Genomic DNA, 19566 nt, shown 5'->3' on the forward strand with positions numbered 1-19566 from the left:
CGTCCCTAGCAAGAGGCACGTGCTGCCGTCTTCAGTGGGGCTGTCTCCTCCTGAACTTTAATTCAGTCCCTGGGGCAGAGTCGCTGCTCAGTAACAACTCCTGCCATCCCAGTTGGGGAAGCTGAGCTGCGGTCCTGAGCTCGGCCTCTCAGGCTCTTCCCTGGACGCCAGCGCCCTCCACCCCGGGCCTTGGCCCCGCTGCTGATGTTTCTCCGGGTTAGACTCCCACAGACATCAGGGCCCGGGCTGGTTTCAGAGCCGCCTGCGGGGTGTGGGGTGCAGTGCCTGTGGATCTCCGTGAGGACAGCGGGGTGCCGGGGGAGCAGGAAGTGGTGAGTGCAGAAGCTGGTCTGCGGTCAGGATCCTGGGCGGGGTGGGGGGCGGATCTGGAAGGCAGGGCCTCAGCTGGGTCTGGTAGGCCCTAGGGGGCCGGGTAGTGAAGAGCTCCTCCAGGTAGTGAAGGGCTCCTCAGCCCTCCAAGGCCTAAAAGAAGGGCTGGGGCGGGGCGGGGCTGGCAGCGGGCACCTGAGTCCTAGGAGTCCTGCCACCCGGTCCTGGCCATCCTGTCTGCTCCAGAGGAGGTGAAGTCACCACAGGCTGTGTGGGGTGGAGGAATTTATTATTTGTAAGAAGGAGCAGGGGGAATGTGGTGTCCCCAGTCATCTGTCCTTTCTCCTGGTTTTCCTAAGAGACTTTTCAGGGCCAAGGGAAGCAGGGTTTAAATCCTCGGACCATTCTGAGTGCTCCCAAGATAAATAATGTGAATTTTCACCTGTCTCCTAAATTACAAAACACATTGGAGATGGAGATCCATATGCACATCTGGTGGTCGTGGATGTTGGAGAGATCTGTTGTCCTCTCTGACATGTGACTGATTTCAGGTTTGTTTTATGATGACGATGTGTTTGTGTTCATGTATGAGTCTGGGCACTAAATTCAGGGCCTGAGCTTTTTCACTCAGGCTGGTGCTCTACCACTTGTGCCACAGCTCCCCTTCCTGCTTTCTGGTGGATAATTGGAGATAAGAGTCTCACAGATGTTCCTGCCCAGTGTAGCTTTCAAATCTCATCCTCCTGAGTAGCCAGGATTATACAGGGTACTTCTGCCCCTGGCAACAGGATGAATGTTGACTTTTAATGGTTACTTTTTTGGGGGAAGGGGGGTCATGAGTCTTGAACTCGGCCTGGGTCCTGTCCCTGAGCTCTTCAGCTCAAGGTGACTGCCCTACCCCCGAGCCACAACCTCACTTCTCATTTTTTAGTGATTAATTGGAGATAAGAGCCTCACAGCTTTTTAGTGCCCAGAGCCACAACCTCACTTCTCATTTTTTAGTGATTAATTGGAGATAAGAGCCTCACAGCTTTTTAGTGCCCAAGCTGGCTTTGAACCCTGTTCCTCAGATCTCAGCCTCCTGAGTAGCTAGGATTACAGACATGAGCTTCTGTGCCAGGCTTTGTGCTTCCATTTCTGTGTCTTCCCGTTAGCCCCTGGAATTCATTTAGATAAATATAATATAGGATCAGAGTAGATGTTGATTTTCCTTCTTTGAACCTTGAGTCATAATTAATTGTTCTTTCAACAAGAGGTGAACTGTTTAAAATTAAAAAATCACAGTTCTGTGTTACTTTTAACACTATTTAAATATTTCAATTAAGAGATACAATGCATTAAAACCAATATCAAAGTGTGTGTCTACAGGAAAACTCTTTAACTATTGTAAATATAATGAATTTTAGAGTAGAAGAGATGGAGTTGACAAAGTCAAAGTATTAAAATTTTCAGTACTATTCCAATAATGGTGGCTCACATCTGTAAATCCATGCTACTGGAGTGTGAGATTTAAGAATCACAATTCCAAGCCTGTTTGGAAGAAAAGTCCATGAGATTCTTATTTCCAATTAACTACCGAAAATAAGAAGTAGAGCCTTGGCTTAAGTGGTAGAATGCCAGACCTGAGCAGAAAAACCCAGGGATGTTGTTCAGGACTGAGTTCAAATCCCAGGACCTGCACCAAAAAACAAAAACAAAAAAGGTGGGGGGAGCGGGCAAAATACTTTCAAAATAACATGCTGAGTTGATGTGTTGAGTTGAAAACTCACTCTTTAAATTAAAAATGTGTGTGTGTGTGTGTGTGTGCGTGTGCATGCATGCACGCGAGCATATGCATGCACATGCACATGGATGCATTCTCAGGCACACACGCGCTTGGGTTCCTGCATTCGTGAGTGTTTATGCCTAATAGCTAGGATAATCGTAGCCGAGGCTATGTGCCCAGCTTGAAGAGCTTCTTTTTTCCTTTTCTTTTTTTGTAGGTCATGGGGCTTGAACTCCAGGCCTGTCCCTGAGCTCTTCAGCTCAAGTCTACTGCCTTGCCCCTTGAGCCACAGCCCCACTTCCAGTTTTCTAGAGATTAATTGGAGATAAGAGTCTCAGACTCTTCAAACTTAATAGCTTCTTTCTGGAAAATAGGCTCCCAAACTGTACATCAGGGATTAATAATACCCCTGGATAACCCCGTGGTGCTATGAGGCCTGAATGTGTTAATTAGTATAAAAAGTGCTTAGAACAATGCCTGGCAGATAGAAAGCCCTCAATAACTCATATTACTTTGATCTTGAAATCACAGGGATCTTGTTTGTGATAGGACAGCCTGGCTGACTTTGTGGTGACCGAGTATCTCTCACCATGGAGGATCAGAGAGATGAGCCAAGAATTGCCTGTCAACCTGGCTTCTTCTGCAGTACGTTTGCTTGTGGCTAATGGAGGTATTCTCTTAAAAAAAAACATCCTTGAGGATTTCAAATTGCTGGCTAACACATTGGTCCTAAAAGTTGATTGAGTTGTGAATAGGTATAAAAAATGAAAACAACTCAGAGGGCTCATATTCTCTTTACTATGCTGAAGTTAGATCTAAAATGCAGTGGGATATGACAAATGATAAAGGAATTCTAGCTACTCACATACAGGGAGACCAGAAGAGAATTCTCTTGAAAGAATCACAAAGGTGCAATACCTGAATACCTTTTCATATTTATATAAAATAATATATGTACTGAAATTAACTCCAAGATATAAAAACAATGGACTTTTTTTTTCCTTTTTTGCCAGTCCTGGGGCTTGCCCTCAGGGCCTGAGCACTGTCCTTGGGTTTTTTTCGCAAGGGCTAGCACTCTGCCACTTGAGCCATGGTATCATTTCTGGCTTTTTCTGTGTATGTGGTACTGAGGAATTGAACTCGGGTCTTTGTGCATGCTAGGCAAGCACTCACTACAGCCAGGTTCCTAGCCTGGTCTATTTTTGTCTGAAAACTTGACACTACTGTCAGCATTAACATCACCACCTAGTGCAGGAATAGGGTCAAATACTGACTGCGTGTAAGTTAATGTTGCACGATCTGTTCACAGGGCAATGACAGGAGGTATAGCTTCTTCATCCCCATCTTCTCTGTTGTTGCTGATGTTTCTGATCCTTTGGAATTCAGTGCTTAGTGTACTGGAAAGGAAGTCATTTTTCTCAGGAGGAATCAAACATATATGTTTCTGCTTCACAGTGTTAAGAGTTTTAGAACTAGAAGACATTCAGCACAACCTACAGATTCTTCTACTACTCTAGTTTTGTGATATTTTGAGGTCTGAATTGGCCAAGCCCACTGTTGTTGTGGCCTGCCAGTAAATTCTTCATTACCATCATCAAAGCCAACATGAATGTTGTGCTCAAAATCAGATGAAGGAGAAATCTTTTTACCTTTTTTTGTTAGTTTTGGTCATGGGACTTGAACTCTGGGCGTGACTGCTGCCCCTTAGCTCTTCAGCTCAAGGCTACCCCCCTACCCATTTAGTTACAGCACCATTTCTGGGTTTTTGGTGGTTAAGTGGAGATAAGAGTCTCATGGACTTTAGTGCCCAGGCTGGCTTTGAACCAAGATCCTCAAATCTCAGCTTCCTGAGTAGCTAGAATTTCAAGTGTGAGCCATCGAGCCCAGGTTTTTACTTTCTTTTTCAGTGCTGGAGAAATGTGAACATAGTTATTCCTGGTTTTTACAAAGAATGGGAGGTGGGGCAGATGTTTCAAATTGATTCACTGATAAAGGATTTTGGATTCACTGATGAAGGATTTTTGCCTCTAGTGCCAAATATAACTGCTCCTCAGGAGGTGTGGTGGTGCTGGAGGCTGGTCTCCCAATTTTCTATTATCAGACATGATTCAGAATTTTGAAAAGATCATAAAAGCCAGCTATCATACTGCTTGATATTTATTTAAATAGGCTGAAGACACTGCATATAAAATTGTTTACAAGAGTCTGTCATCCCAGCCACTTGGGACTCTGATGTGGAAGAATCTCTTGTGCCTAGGACTTTGATGCCATCTTGGGCATTATTAGGACAAGCAGGTGGCAGAGGAGGAAATATCTCTAGTTCCAGCCCTGTTGAAGAGCTCCAGAGGGCCTGGGAAGCTGCCAGAAGAGGAGCAGCATTGGAGCACGGCTGGAACAGCAGCTATACCCCAAGGACCAGATAGGACAGGTCTGGGCCAGAGTGGAAGTAAGACAGCCACTACTGCAAGTGGTCACAACTGTGAGAGCAGTGACCAGATGTTAATTATTCTTCCTCCTCCCCTCGCCCTCTCCCTGTCCCTCCCTATCTCCCTCCTCTTCCTCCTCCCTCGCTTCCTCCTCCTCCTTCTTCTTTTGTCAGCCATGGGGCTTGGACTATGGGCCTGGACATTGTCCCTGAGCTCTTCAGCTCAAGGCTACCACCCTACCTCTTGAGCCACAGCTAGTGGTTAACTGGAGATAAGAGTTTTACAGACTTTAGTGCCTGGGCTGGCTTTGAACCGTGATTCTCATATGTCAGCCTTGTGAGTAGCTATGATTACAAGTGTGAGCTTCCAGGGCCTGGCCAGATGTTGATTCTTAAGTGAAAGGCTGATTAACATCTGACCATGATGGGTCAGATGTTTTCCGGTTTCTGGGTTTATTGATAGAAGGAAACCCAGAAACATAACATTTACATGGATAGGGAGAAAAGAGCTTTGCTTTCTAAAGAAGGCAAAAATAGAATAGAATTGTAGAGAAGGGATGAGAAAAGAGCAAAATTGGTTCTTACTCTAGAAATCCTTTGTGTATTTTGGATACCGAGGTCAGGACTTGGATTTAGGCATTGTCTCTTAGTTTTTCACTAAAGGTGAGCACTCTACCACTTGAGCTACACCTGTATATCCAACTATTTTTTACTACTTTATTGGGAAATAAGAGTCTTACAGTTGGGGATGGTAGTTTGGCCTAGTGGTAGAGTGTTTGCTTAGCATGCATGAAGACCTGGATTCAATCCCTTGGTACCACATACATAGAAAAAGCTGGAAGTGGTGCTGTGGCTCAAGTGGTAGAGCTCTAGCCTTGAGAAAGCCCAATGACAGTGTTCAGGCCCTGAATTCAAGCCCCAGAACTGGCCAAAAAAAAAAAGAAAAGAAAAAAAAATGTAACAGTGGCCCACACTGGCTTTGAAACTTGATCTTGAGATTTGGACTGATTCCAAATTTTTTTAGATTGTGCAAAGCCCGAGCGGTATGAAAAGTGAACTGGACATCTAGTTGGGGTTGGATAACCAACTCATTGGTGTTGTAAACAACACATAATAGTTATCAAAAGTCATGACAAACTCCTATAGTACAGGTTATTGCCTTCAAAGAACAAACACAAGTGGTGTAACAAAAGCCATAAAAAACCTAAAGGACAGCATCTAGGCCCTGAGTTCAAAGCCCCCAAAGAAGTTGAGAACATACAAAGTTATTCCTGGTACAGAGATCCTAAAATATCTTGAAATCTGATAACCAATTGGAGTGTCTTTGATTCTTTTCATAAGCTGTTTTCAAATATTGTCTGAATGCATGGGAACATGAACTCTGCCAGAGTGCTGCCTCTCTGTAGCATTGGCAGGCTGGGGACTGGCAGCCTGGCACCCCTGACTCACCCCTCTTAAACTGTCAATACTCAGGAAGCTCAGTTTGAAGCTCTCTTTGGCATGAAAGTCCATATCTCCAATTAATCACCAAAAAGGCAGAAGTGGAGTCATGACTCAAGTAGTAGAATGCCAGGCCTGCACAAAACAACTTAAGGAGCCGGCCGAGGTGGCTCACACCTGTAATCCTAGCTACTCAGGAGGCTGAGATCTGAGGATCACAGTTGAAAGCCAGCCCTGGCACTAAAGACCATGAGACTCTTATCGCCAATTAACCACTAGAAAAGTGGAAGTGGTGCTATGGCTCAAGGGGTAGGGTGGTAGCCTTGAGCTGAAGAGCTCAGGAACAGGGCTCAGGCCCAGAGTCCAAGCCCTACAATGACAAAACAAAAACAAAAACAGCTTAAAAGGGATAACACTAGGCTGAGTTCAAGACCCACAGGACTGGCTATCTGGTAGGGAAAACATGTTATAGATTGGCCCCTTTAGTGGATAGTGACTATATAGTGAGATGGATTGGGATAAGCCTGAATGCTGTTACAACTGAATTGTCAGCTGCTGGATAATTAAATAATGTTCCCAAACCACAACATATTAGTTGTCACAAGTGATAACAGATAAGTAGAACACAAGTCACAGCCTTCCCAGGTTGTAGGGAGTGTTTCATGACTGGTTGATTTTAGGCCTCTGGAAAAATCTTTCATGGTGGTAAGAGTGGAATAGAAGGCGGTGTAGAGGAACCAGAGTTCCATATCCTGGCTGCTAAAGTTTTCCTCAGTGTCCCATAGAATGACCTGTGCTGTGTTGTACCAGCCCAGTGCTAGTGGTCTCTAAGGCCTTGAAGCATTGCCGTGTTGGTTTCCATCAAACCATGAGCCACTGAGGCAGCTTCTCCCACCCCCTTTTCTTTGTCTTTTTAGTATTTTGTTTTTGTCAGTGTATATGTGTGTATACTAGTCCCGAGGCTTAAACTCAAGACCTGGGCACTGTCTCTTACCATTTTTGCTCTAGACTAGTGTTCTACCACTCAGCCATAGCTTCAACTTTTTTTTGATGATTGAGATATAAGCCTTAATGGACTTTTGTATCTTGTCTAGACTGGTTTCAGATCTCACACCTCAGCCTCTTGACCAGGTAGGATTATAGGCATGAGCCACTGGAACTCAACTGAAATGCTCTTTTGCATCTCCATTTCAGTAGGTTCTATTATGATGTGAGTGGAAGATGGAAAATTTCTTATTCAGGACTTGAGAGTATAGGATGAAATAGATTTCTTCAAATAAATTAGTTGTTTATTTCGGGCTAAATTTACATAATAGAAACAAGTGTGGATTTACTGTGTAGGTGAATACTAGTCCATGCTCACTCTGGTGTGTCTTTATAATCTTTTTCTGTATCCACACTTGCCAAAAGATGAATTACGTAGACATTCTTTATATATATAAATAGTTCTGTTCTGTTTTTGTGGTATCTTTGTTCAGTTTGGCTATCAGACTAATACTGGCTTCACAGAATGTGTGGCAAAGTTCTTTCCTTTTCCATTTTATGGAACATTCTTGATTCTTCTTTAAAGGACTGGGAGAATTCAGTAGTGAGCACATTTATTCCTGGGCTTTTCATTACAGTGAGACTATTACTGTTGGAACTATTATGACCAGCACTAAGGGGCTCAGGTGCTTTCCCTGCAGGTTTCACTTCTTTCAGATCTCACCCATACAGAGGGGAAGCTAGGATTATAGGCATGAGTTACTGGCCCCAGGAGATGGGAAATGCTCATTTCCAGCCAGAACTAGCCAAAAAAAAGATGGCTGGTGAATATTAAATTGTTGACTAGGCAACACAATATATGTGTTTCTTTTGTTGTTGTTAATAAGTTGAATCTCATTTCCAGTTCTGTGGCTTTTAACTCTTGCTTTTGGAATTATTTGTGGAATATTTTAGGAGACTGTGAACTTTGAGGATGTGGCCATCAATTTTACTTTGGAAGAATGGGCTTTACTAAGTCTTTCTCAAAGGAAGCTCTACCAAGATGTGATGGGGGAAACATTTAAGAACCTGGCCTCCATAGGTAAATATTCCCTTACTTAACTGTGAGCTGTTCCTGCCCTTGGTAATGCTGCATGATTTAGAATGAAAAATGGAACATGTAGATGAATATATGACTGTAAATATACCATGATCTCATTATGCCATGAAAAGTGATGTAGTCTTAATATTGTTTCTGTAATATTGAAGGAATCAATGGTTTCTGTGTTTGTATTTTAGAAAAGAAGCAGGGACAAGAAAATAGTGAAGTTAACCAAAACTCCAGGGAAGAAAAAAGGTAATTGCACTAAGCAGAAACAATACTGTTCTTTCAAATATTGTAGGGTGGCAGGAAATTTTTAAACTAAACAGATAATGCAAATACATAAGGATAGAAATTGACTTAATCTTAGGACATTTTTCTTTTAACATGTATACAAGTGGAGTTCCAAAATTTGTAAATTCAGAAGTCTAAAATATGACACTATGGAGACCATTTGGAGAAGACCGTGCAGGCACAGGAGATACTTTTTAATGGTTTAGTGCTTTAAAAAAAGTTCTTAGTTTGTCTGTCTTTTGTTTTTCAGAACTATATTTTTAGAGAGGCTCTATGGATCTGAAGAAGAGGGTCAGTTTAATGAAGCCTTCCAACAGAATGTAGAACATACCATGAATAAGAAAACTCTACCCAGACTTGCATCTTTCAAAAACTATATGTTTGGAGAAACCTTCCTTGCTCCTTCACCCATGGGTATGCCTTTCAGAGCTCACACAGGACAAATATCTTTTCAGTATCAGGACATATCAGTATATGTGGACAGCCACAACACTCATAAAGAATATGGGAGAGCTTACAGGAAATTCCATCAGGGGAAAATCAGCTGTGGAATGCACAATGAGGAAAATCCATTTGCAGCTAAACAATGTGAAAACTCCTTTAGCAGTTTTTTTCACAGACAAGAAAAAATTGACACTGAAGTTAAACACTGCTGTGAAAGTCTGCATTGTAGAAGATCTTGCCCTCATTCTGGTATTCTTCAAGGGCATGAAAGAATCCACCCTGGTGAGAAACCCTTGGCATATGAGCAATGTGGGAAATCCTCTTTTTCTAGTTCTCTTAAAGCACATGAAAGAATTGACACTGTCAAGAAACCCTATAGATGTAAGCAATGTGGAAAAACATTCGCTTTTTCTGGTGCCCTTCCAAGACATGAAAAAGTCACACTGGAGAAAACCCCTATGAATGTATGCAATGTGGGAAAACCTTCCCTTTCTCTAGTTACCTTAAAGAACATGAAAGGATTCACACTGGAGAGAAACCCTATGGGTGTAAGCAATGTGGGAAAACATACGTTTTTCGCAGTTCCCTTGGCAGACATGAAAGAAGTCACACTGGCCACAAACCCTACACATGTAAGCAATGTGGGAAAACATTCATTCTTCTCCATTTCCTTCAAAGACATGAAAGAATTCACACTGGAGAGAAACCCTATGGATGTAAGCAGTGTGGGAAAACATTTGTGTTTCCCTGTTCCCTTCGAAGACATGAAAGAATTCACACTGGAGAGAAACCCTATAAATGTAAGCAATGTGGGAAAGCATTTGTTCTTCCCTACCATCTTCACAGACATGAAAGAATACACTAAAGAGAAACCTTACAGATTTAAGCAGGATGGGAAAATATTTGTTCTCATTATAACTCTGATTACCTAGAGTTATAGGATGAGCCCCTGGCTCCTGGCTGTTTTTGCTCTTTTGAAACAGGATCTCACTATGAGTGTAACCCTGGCTAGCTTAGGGCTAGTGATTTTCCTTCAAGAGGAGAAGCTGTTTCCTCTGTATCCTTACAGTTATCATTGCTATTTGGTATCCTGGGATGAAGAGAGTTCTTGGCATAGACTGCTCTTTTTCTGCAATAATAAACCAATCTAGGATCAGAGCCCCGTGATCCTCTGTACCCTGAGCTTTGGGAGAGTGTAAGTAGCTGTTTATTTAGATACAGGCATCTCCCAAGGTCCCCAGCTGGGGATGGGATCCCTGAGATTTCCAGAAGGAAGTGGGCAGATACCAGCAGCCTGCCTGGAAGATACCAGTAGCTGAGTGAAGGATGGGTGGGTGAGGAGGCATGCCTCAATCTTTTCACTCACTGTAGATCTCACTGTCCCGGGCTGATATGAGACAACAGCATAAAAATATTGCATGCATTTTGTAATACTGAACATGTAACTTTTCTGTGCACACACACACACACACACACACACACACAGAGATATGTGTGGCACCAGTAGTACTGAGGATTGAACTCAGGACTGGGCATTGTCCCTTAGCTTTTGAACTCAAGACTATAGCTCTACCACTTGAGCCACATCTCCAGTTCTGGCTTTTTTACTGATTAAATGGTGATGACTCACAGACTTTCCTGTGCGCCCCTAACCCCTCCCTGCTTTGATACTTAATCTTCTGATCTCAATCTCCTGAGTAGCTGGAATTCCATGTGTGAGCCTCCAGCACCCAGGTTTACTTTGTTTGGATATACTATACCCAAAACTGTAATAGGAACAGCACTGTTTGCATCAAAACAGGCTGGGAGCTGGTGCCTCATATCTGTAATCCTAGTTATTCAGGAGGACTCAAGATCTGAGGATGGCGGTTGGAAGCCTGCCCTGGAAAGAACTTTCATTGAGACTCTTATCTCTAATTGACCAAAATGAGGAGGGAGGAGAGAGAGGTAAAAAGGAGGAAGAAGAACAGACAAAAGAAACATAGAAAAAAAGCAAGTGCCATAAGATGAGCTAAGGCTTGAGTGGTAGAGCAGTACCCACCCCGGCGCCAGGCCCAAGGGGACCCATGCGGGGTTCTGTGCCTCCTGTGCTACACCGAAGGCTGTGGGCCTTAAGGGGCCCTGAGGAACTGGACTCGGCCTGATCCTGCCAGGTGCTGAAGGGAGCAGCATGGCAGAAAGTTGCTGCATCCTCCTGAAGTTCCCAAGTACATCCACTACCCAGAGAGCAGAGCAAGGCGGTTTCCAGTCTAGGAACCCAGGCCTCGTCTCCCACTGTCCCCTATGCAGAGTGGGTGTGCCTGAGAGCGTGGGGGCAGGGCCCAGAGGAAGGGAGTGGGGACAGCACAGCCCCAATGCCAGGGCCTCCAGCCAGTCTGCTAGGGTATAGGGGCGTCCTCACTGACGACCAAGCATAGGACGGGTGAGCTAGATCCTGCCAATCACTGGATGCCATTGGGAAGAGAGGAGACAAGTTGAGCTGCTTCCTATAAATTACTCCCAAAGCTGCAGAACTCAATCTGCCAAACTCCAGTTTTATCTTTTTCTTTGGTGGTCTTCGGGCTTGAACCCAGAGCCAGGGCTCTGTCCTTGAGTTTGTTGTTTTGTTCAATGCTCTCACTTTTACCACGTGAGCCACAGCACTACTTGCAGCATTTTCTAAATAGTTTGCTAGATATTAGTCTCATGGCCTTTCCTGCCCTGGCTGGATTTGAACCACTGTCCTTAGATTAGTCTCCCGAGTAGCTCTGATTACAGGCATGGGCCACCATTGCCCATTTTTAGGGTCTGTTGTGTATGTGCACACACGTGGACGTATGTAATCACTGAAAATTGTTCCTGGTCATGGATGATCATTATCTGGGTGGTGGTGACCCACGCCCTCGTTTGCACTGTGTTCCCACAGGACCCTGTGGACATCTCTGATGTAACATTTAATGCCCACATGCCTGATTTCTCCTCCAGTGACAGGGACATCTCATCCCAAACATCTAGAGTAGGATCAGAATGAAGATAAGTGAACACAAAATTAAAATCATAAGTGTATTCTGAGTGAATTAAACTCAAGTATTTAATGAGTAAGTAAAGTGCATATGCATTTGATTAATATAGCCATACTATTCAAAGGACTTGTATGAAACTGGAACCTGGTAAAATGAGGTAAGTAGGGTTGGGAGAGATGGGAAAGGAGACATTTATCAAGGTGCAGTGTACTCATTAACTGATTTGGTTGAATAAAAACTTCTTTGCACAACTACTTGGAAATAATCACAGAAGAGGGAGCATCAGCTCCTCTCAATCTCACTCTCACTCATCTTGGGATTCCCCTGAGATGGAAAGGTGGTCAGATGTTAGAACTCTCACAGTGACAAGGGGCATGACACTTGCTTGTTGTCTACTTCCTGACCTTCCCTGCATGATGCCTTGAGGCCTTCTCCCTTGTGGTCCCACTCTCGTTCTCCCTCACCTGGACTGTAGTCCTCTTACCCTGGCCAAGCCTTTCTTCATGCCATCCTTCCACATCCCTGGGATATTAGTTTTCCAACTCTGCCATTAAATGCTACCACAAGGAAATCCAAACAGCAGAAATGTATTTCCTCAGACTTCTAGAAGCTATATGGGAAGCTGAGGTTGAGAGTATTGTAATTCTTGGTTAGCACAGGCACAGCTAACAGAGGAAGTGGAAAATAGGATCACTGTGGAGCCACACTAGAGGCAAAAATCAAAATACCTCAAAATATCCATGTGGAAAAAGAGCTTCCTGTATGACTTATCAGTTGAACTGGTAAAAGAAAACTTGAGGCCCTGAGTTCAAACTCCATTGATCATTTCCCCTCCCCACCCCATACACATAGATGAGAACTTGGCTGAGTGTTTCAATGGAGGGTTGTTGGAAAATCTGTGTGCCCATCCATCTATCTATCCAGTGATCTACTGATTGGTCTATCTCCCTGTTTTGGATGTGGACGTATTTCAGATTAATGAGATTTGCTATGTGCCAGTAGCTCACACCTGTAAACCTAGTATTCAGGAGGCTGGGATGTGGGGATTCAGTTTGAAGCCATCTCAGTCAGAAAACTCTAATACTCTTACCCTTAGTTAAGCAGCAAAATTCCAGCGGTGGCACGATGGATCATACAAGCACACTGCTGCTTAGAATAATGAGACATGGGAAAGGGAGGGAGAAAATGCTAGTATTGAAATTAGTATGCACCTAATTCCATAGGGCATTTCCTTTTTGTTTGTTTTTGGGTTTTCAGAGATCAAGTTTTTGGTCTGAGTGGGAGATGTAACCAGACTCTATATAGTAGCCATCTTTACCACACAGCTATGTCCTCCTCCCAAAGCACTGTTTCTTGTCATCAAATACCTTTGTAAAATATCTCTTTGCATTTGAACAATTTGATTTGGGGTGCTGAACAAAGAAGCTTACATTGGATTGGGAAAGACATATCCATTTCTTTCCAAAACACGTTCCAGCCTTCACTGGTTCTCTTCCAAGTTTGAAAATGAAACTCATCTGTCATTCTAAAACTGAATTAATTCCTGGCTTAAACAGTCATGGAAAACAGATGTGTGAAGAGAGGACTTCTTATAAGCAGGCTCTTCTGAAAGCAAAAACTGAGAGGCAAAGGCGTGGAATTTGACATAGTCCACATCCTGCATAGATTGTTTTCCTAGAAAGCACTTCAGGCTGCATGTGCACCTGGCTGCAGCGACTTGACCATCATTTAACCTTGTATTTCTACTACTTAACTTCCAAAGAGAAGAGGAATTGTCAGGGTTTTTAGCCCTCAGTCCCTCCTGACCTGCAGGAGGGATAGGGAGAACACGTCCTGACCAGGACGAGCCCAGAAAGGAGTGGGCCGACTGACTGCCCGCACCCAGCCCTCCCTCACCGGAAGACAATCAGACACGTCAGGGAGACCCGTCAAGGCAGGAACTCGTTTAATGAGGAAGTACATTCAGCTAATATAGGTTGCAGGGGCCTATCAACACAAAGGTGGGCAGCGTGGAGGAGTTCCACATGTTTACTCTCACTCTAGGTCTCAGCAGAAAGTGATTCACAATACCAACGGTATAGCTCAAAGTTAGGCATGTGTTCATACATGACAGCTCATTTCTTTGGGTGGTTATCTGACTCAGTGATGCAGATTCATGGGTCAGCCTGACCCTGCACTCTGCTCCCAACAAGGAACAATTATCTTTTGACCTGTATATTGTTGCCTATTTAGTTTCAGAACTGAAAACAAGGACATACTGATACCGACAGCCTGTCATGTGTATTCTTTATTGTTACACTACTCTAAATTATTTAACAGTCAGATGACAAGTACATGGACTCTGCAGATCTTTACATCAGCACATATGTGAACAACATCACTCATTTAGATGGTACCTGTGAAGAAATTAAACAATACACAAATTTAGTATGAGTAGTGTAGAAACATCATTCTATCTACAGGGCTGAGTATTGAAACCATGGCACGTGCATGCTAGGCACACAGATCTGCTATTCAAGGCACACCTCTACCTGTGCTATCTGTGCCAGGCCTCTCTGCAGTACTGAGGTTTACCTTTAGAAGCTTGTGCTAGAGGAAGCCTGAAAAAGCTTTTGGCAATGCTGCTTCATCATGTGAATCTCTATTGTGCCCTCAACATGGCCAGGAGTGGACTGGTGACCCACTGGCTCAACTGGATGATAATATTACCGGGAGGATGCACACACACATACACAGTCCTGGGACCTGAAATCAGGGCCTGAGCATTGTCCTTGGGCTTTCTCAAGGCCAGAGCTCTATCACTTGAGCCATAGCACCATTCCCAGCTTTTTCTATGTATGTGGTACCAAGGAATCAAACCCAGGTCCCTTGTGCATGCTAGGCAAGCACTCTACCACTAGACCAAACTCCTGTCTCAACTCCCTAAATTTTGACTGAGGATGTAATTTCATTAGAAAACCATCACTGCTCATTTAGCAGTTATAATCATGCCTGATGCCAAGATTTTAACACTTTACCCTCAGTAAATGATGTCTATACACAATTAATTCAGTCAGAAACCTTGGATTTAGGTGATAAAAAAAAGTTTCCATGCTAGATGTGGTGGCTCACACCTTTAATCCTAGCTACTCAGGAGTGCCTAGGCCCCAGAGTTCAAGCCTTGCAATCGATGTGACTGACTAAAAAAAAAAAAAGTTATCATTAAGTGTATAGAAAGGCAGTCAAGTAGCTGGGCACTAGAGGCTCATGACTGTAACCCTAGCTACTCAGAAGGCTGAGATCTAAGGATTGAGGTTCAAAGCCAGCCAAGGCATGAAAGTCCATGAGACTTTTTTCTTCTAATTAACCACCAGAAAACCAGAAGTGGCACTGTGGCTCAATGTTGGAGAGCACTAACCTTGAGGTGAAGAGCTCAGGACAGCTCCCAGGCCCAGAGTTCAAGCCCTATGACTACCACCACCAAAAGACAGACCGCTCAGAGTTCAGGCCCCATGACCAACCAAAAACAAAAAGTCTTGGCCAGGAGCATAGCCTAGTGGTAGAATGCTCACCTAGCATGGATGAAGCCCTGGGTTCTATTCGTTACTACCACATACGTAGAAAAGGCCAGAAGTGGAGCTGTGGCTTTAGTGGTAGAGTGCTACCCTTGAGCAAAACGTGTCCCAGGACCGTGCCCCGGCCCTGAGTTTAAGGCCTAGGACCGCCCCTACCCCACCTCACCCCCCCCAAAAAAAGGAAGGAAAGAATATCATGTGCAAAATAAGGCAGAAATCCTGAGAGTAAGTCCACTGGCAATTGTCAACAACCCAGAAAATAGGAAAAAGGGGACTTCATGGATAGATTCTTTTCTACCACCCGAGCAAAAACCAAATGGTAGCAGGCACTTCAATATGAAACCTGTGTTCCCCAGAGCCGTGATGTAAGTTGGTAGTACAGAAGCTACTTTCTCTGATCCTTTGTAACTGCAATCCTAGAAAATGTGAACCCATTGGAACAGGGTCTCATACACAAGGGATCCTATCAGGGTTTTCTAAGAGTTCTCTTCACTGGTAACTAGAACAGCAAGAACTCCATCTCCACACTGGTGTCTTGGTCATTTACTCAACTTACAAAAGGACAGAATGGCACAGACAAAAGCTGCACTGTTGTGACATTCAAACTAGTTCCCATAAACTTGTTGCCTTGTCTCTGTACATCTTTTATATACATCCCTATATTTGGATATCTGACCTTTTTAAGCAAACCTCTCCCATCATCACTGTGTTCTGGTTCTCTTGAGAACACGGAAGGATTAAATGATTCATAGAAAAATACCATGTGAATTCATACACTTACTTTTTCATCCAAATTAGATATAATTCACTAACAACTTTATATACTGTACATGCATGGGAATATTTCCTGCTTTTTCCATGAAATGAGGCCTTTTACTAAATTAAATGATGACCTCTGCAAAACAAAATTTTTTATGCATGATCAACCAAGAGTTCTTTCCTTATGAACCTATATAATGTTTACTGTGCTTTTGCTGCTTTCCTTATTTTCCATTTCATTAGCTATGTAGGAACTCAAGCTGACATACCACGTGTATTTCTGCTTCCAGGACTCCTCTGCTCCCTCCTTGCTGGTGCTACTCTTGGCTGCCTCTGATTTTTTTTTCCCCAGACCTGGGGCTTGAACGCAGGGCCCGTGCACTGTCCCTGAGCTTCTTTTGCTCAAGGCTAGCCCTCTACCACTTGAGGCACAGTGTCACCTCTGCTTCTGTTTATTTGGGGCTGAGGACTCCAACCTAGGGCTTTCATGCATGCCAGGCAAGCATTCTACCACTAAGCCACATTCCCAGCCCCTGCCTCTCTGATTGATAAAAGGCTCTGCAGTACTCCCATCCAGTGTGATGGTGGGTCTTTCAAAGTAACTTGAGTTGTGTGGTGCAAAGAACGGATTCAGACTCCATTAAGCTATGTTGTACATAAAATCTGTTTCCATTCCCTCCAATAAGTGTTTATTGCATATAAATCCTGTGACCATCTTCATTTAGTCTTGTAGTTCCTAGGACTTGACTTCCAAAGAGAACAGGAGCAATTATCTTTTGACCTGATCTGTTGTTGCCTGTTTACTTTCAAAACTGAAGACAAGGATGTACTGATACCCATAGCCTGTCCTGTATACTGTATGGTTACAATACTCTCAATTGTTCCACACTAAAATGAGCAGCATATGGACTCACCAGGTGTTTGGTTCCAGACAAGATCAGAAGTCATCGTCCCTTTGGGTGCTGGTGTCTTCACTATGAAGAAATTAAACACATACACAAGAATTCAGTCTGCAGCTAGGTAAGTGCTGGTGTCTCACACATGTAATCCTAGCTACTAGGAGGCTGAGATCTGAACATTGTGGTTCAAAGCCAGCCTGGGCACAAAAAGTCTGTAAGACTCTTATCCCAATTAACAGACAGAAAACCAGAAGTGGCACTATGGCTCAAGTGGTAGAGCCCTAGCGTTGAGCTGAAGAGCTTAGGGACAATGCCCAGGCCCAGAATTCAAGCCCCACGACCACCCCCCCTCCAAAGAAAAGTCTGTACAGTGTAGAAGAAAATCATATTTTCCATCTACAGTGCTGAGTATTGAAACCATGATTGTCTGCATGCTAGGCACACGATCTACTATTTCAGCTATACCTCCACCTCTTCTATCCCTGCCAGGCCTTTCTTCAATACTGAGGTTTGATTTCAGAAACCTGTGCTAGATGAAGCTGCATAGGAATGAGTCTAGCTTTTGGCAATGCTGCCTCATCACATGAACCCCTTGTGTGCCCTCAGCATGGCCAGGATTGGATTGATGAGCCGCTGGCTCAATCAGATAGTATTTACTGTGAGGGTTGAGGCCAGATGATAGTAATTGGAAGGCACTCACAGTAGGAATGGCTTTGAAAGACCATTTCCAATTCACCCGCCCAATACAGTTCAAGGGTTAAAGCATCAGCCAGCAGCTCAAGGGAAGAAGCACAATGCCATACTATTAGTGCATGGGCACACACGTGTGTGCAAACACACAAGTTCACGGAAGTAGTTTTGGCTGTGAGTTTAAGGACTTGACACTCAAGTTGCAGTCAAAAAATGCAAATCATATGAGACTGTAAAAAATGGTACTAAAGAGTACAATCAACAAGATGAGGGAAAAAAGGGAAGAAAATAATACAAACCTTCATGGTTCACTTATGTGAAGCACGGAGCTCACCAAACTCACAGGATGAGAAAGTTGAATAGTGAGTTGCAAGCTTACAGAAAAGGAGGAAGACAGGGTGGCTTCTGAGCATGGAGGTTCGGATTAAACAAAATGACCCAAAGTTGCCTCACAGCATAGGCAATGCACCTAACACTACCCAGCTGTACAAAAACAGATATGCTGGCACATTGTATGCTGTGGTTTTTATCCTAATTTTTTAAAAAATCTTAATTCTGGGAGGTCTTCTTTTATGACTAGTTCTCACTCCTTGCTGCAAACCTGTATCATTCTCCAATTCCTAAAATGCAAGGGAACTTTTAACGTTCACAACTAAGAATTTGATTTTAAAAACAATTAAATTTGTTCCGTTTGGTATTGAAGATGCTTTGTAAATCATTCACCTGAGGCCAAACAGGTATGGCTGAAGGGCTTCAAGTCTCTCCAGTAAGAGGTGGTGGAAAACTTTAAGGTTAGTATAATGAACCGCATCAAAGGACATGGCCTATCCTCTCTTGTTTGCTTTCAAGCAGCTCCTTCTTTACTCTCTTCCTTCCTAGAGCAGTATCAAATGTCTTTCTCACCTGTCTCTCATTGTTCCCTTTCTCCATTCTCTTCCTATACACTGGAATAGGCTATTATTCCTCTTTCAAAAAGCTGTGGAATAGAAAGACTATATTCTCTACAGGTAAGGAGACTATTGCTTTCTCCTGCTCCAATCTTGTGTGTCCAAGTGAATGAGCAAACTTTTCCACCTCACTAAAAGTAAAAGATGAAAGCCACCGTGGAGCTCCTCTAGGCAAATAGATGATTTCAGCAAAGGAAGTTCTGGGGCTTGAATTCAGGGACTGGGCACTGATCCTGAGCCTCTCTATGCTCAAGGCTGGCACTCTTAAAATTTTAGCCACAGCATTACTTCTGTTCTCCTGCTGGTTACATTTCTACCCAGGCATGCCTCACACTGTGATCCTCAGATCTCAGCCTTCTGAGGAGCTGCAAATACAGGAGTAAGCCGCCAGTGCCTGGCTCAAATCTAGTCTTAACCAGCTGATCTAAGCAAAAGACCAACATTTAGAAATAAAAACTGGATTAATTTTTTTTTCATCTTGGTGTTCTAGATTGGGCTGTAATCATTAAAATCAGAACACAGGGTCTGGTCATTTTCTGTCTCTTGGACCTAATGCATGTTTCACATCATTTGTGCCAATAAGATAGTCATCAGCGTAACTGTGCTCTTGGTATAAAAAAACTCATTCTTCCGTATTTTTCTTGGTCAGCCACAGGGCTTGAACTCAAGAGAATGGATGCTGTCCATAAGCTTTTTTTTTTCTCAAGACTAGCATTCTATGAGGTAACTGACAGCTTCATTTCTGGCAATTTTGGTGGTTAATTGGAAATAAGAATGTCATGAACTTTCGTGGCTTTGAGCCATGGAGGGGGGAGAGAGAAGAGAAACAGGAGAGAACAAGGAGGGGGGGAGGAAGAGAAAAAGTGGAGAAAGATAGAAGGAAAGGAAGGAAGGAATGAAGGGAGGGAGGGACAAAGAAAGCAAGAGAAAGCAAGCAAGCCAGCCAGAAAGA

The 19566-nt window shown here is 43.5% G+C and overlaps 1 protein-coding gene across 3 annotated transcripts; it reads left to right on the forward strand.

Annotated features, from left to right (window-relative positions):
• Positions 1-801: 801 nt before the first annotated feature.
• Positions 802-12172, forward strand: LOC150039678 (uncharacterized). 3 transcript variants are annotated; one of them, XM_090327666.1, is made up of 5 exons: positions 802-881; positions 2627-2740; positions 7899-8025; positions 8223-8280; positions 8570-12172. In XM_090327666.1, exons 2-5 carry the CDS (start codon positions 2702-2704, stop codon positions 9693-9695), a joined length of 1350 nt encoding a protein of 449 aa, XP_090183792.1. In that variant the 5' UTR covers positions 802-881; positions 2627-2701; the 3' UTR covers positions 9696-12172. The 3 variants fall into 3 exon arrangements, with proteins under 3 accessions (XP_090183792.1, XP_090183793.1, XP_090183791.1); XM_090327667.1 differs by lacking the exon at positions 2627-2740 and having other exon boundaries at positions 865-881; XM_090327665.1 differs by lacking the exons at positions 802-881; positions 2627-2740 and adding an exon at positions 6857-7091.
• Positions 12173-19566: the final 7394 nt, after the last annotated feature.

The sequence above is a fragment of the Megascapheus bottae genome, unplaced genomic scaffold, assembly GCF_031878675.1.
Source record: "Megascapheus bottae isolate mThoBot1 unplaced genomic scaffold, mThoBot2.hap1 HAP1_SCAFFOLD_53, whole genome shotgun sequence".
NCBI lineage: Eukaryota > Metazoa > Chordata > Mammalia > Rodentia > Geomyidae > Megascapheus > Megascapheus bottae.

Bases quoted from the DNA above. Each gene is read 5' to 3' on its own strand.
- LOC150039678 (XM_090327665.1), top strand. From the start codon at position 7,032: ATGGACTTTTGTATCTTGTCTAGACTGGTTTCAGATCTCACACCTCAG. The intron at 7,092-7,898 runs GTAGGATTATAG...GGAATATTTTAG, and splicing joins CACCTCAGCCTCTTGACCAG to GAGACTGTGAACTTTGAGGA. The intron at 8,026-8,222 runs GTAAATATTCCC...TTTGTATTTTAG, and splicing joins TAAGAACCTGGCCTCCATAG to AAAAGAAGCAGGGACAAGAA.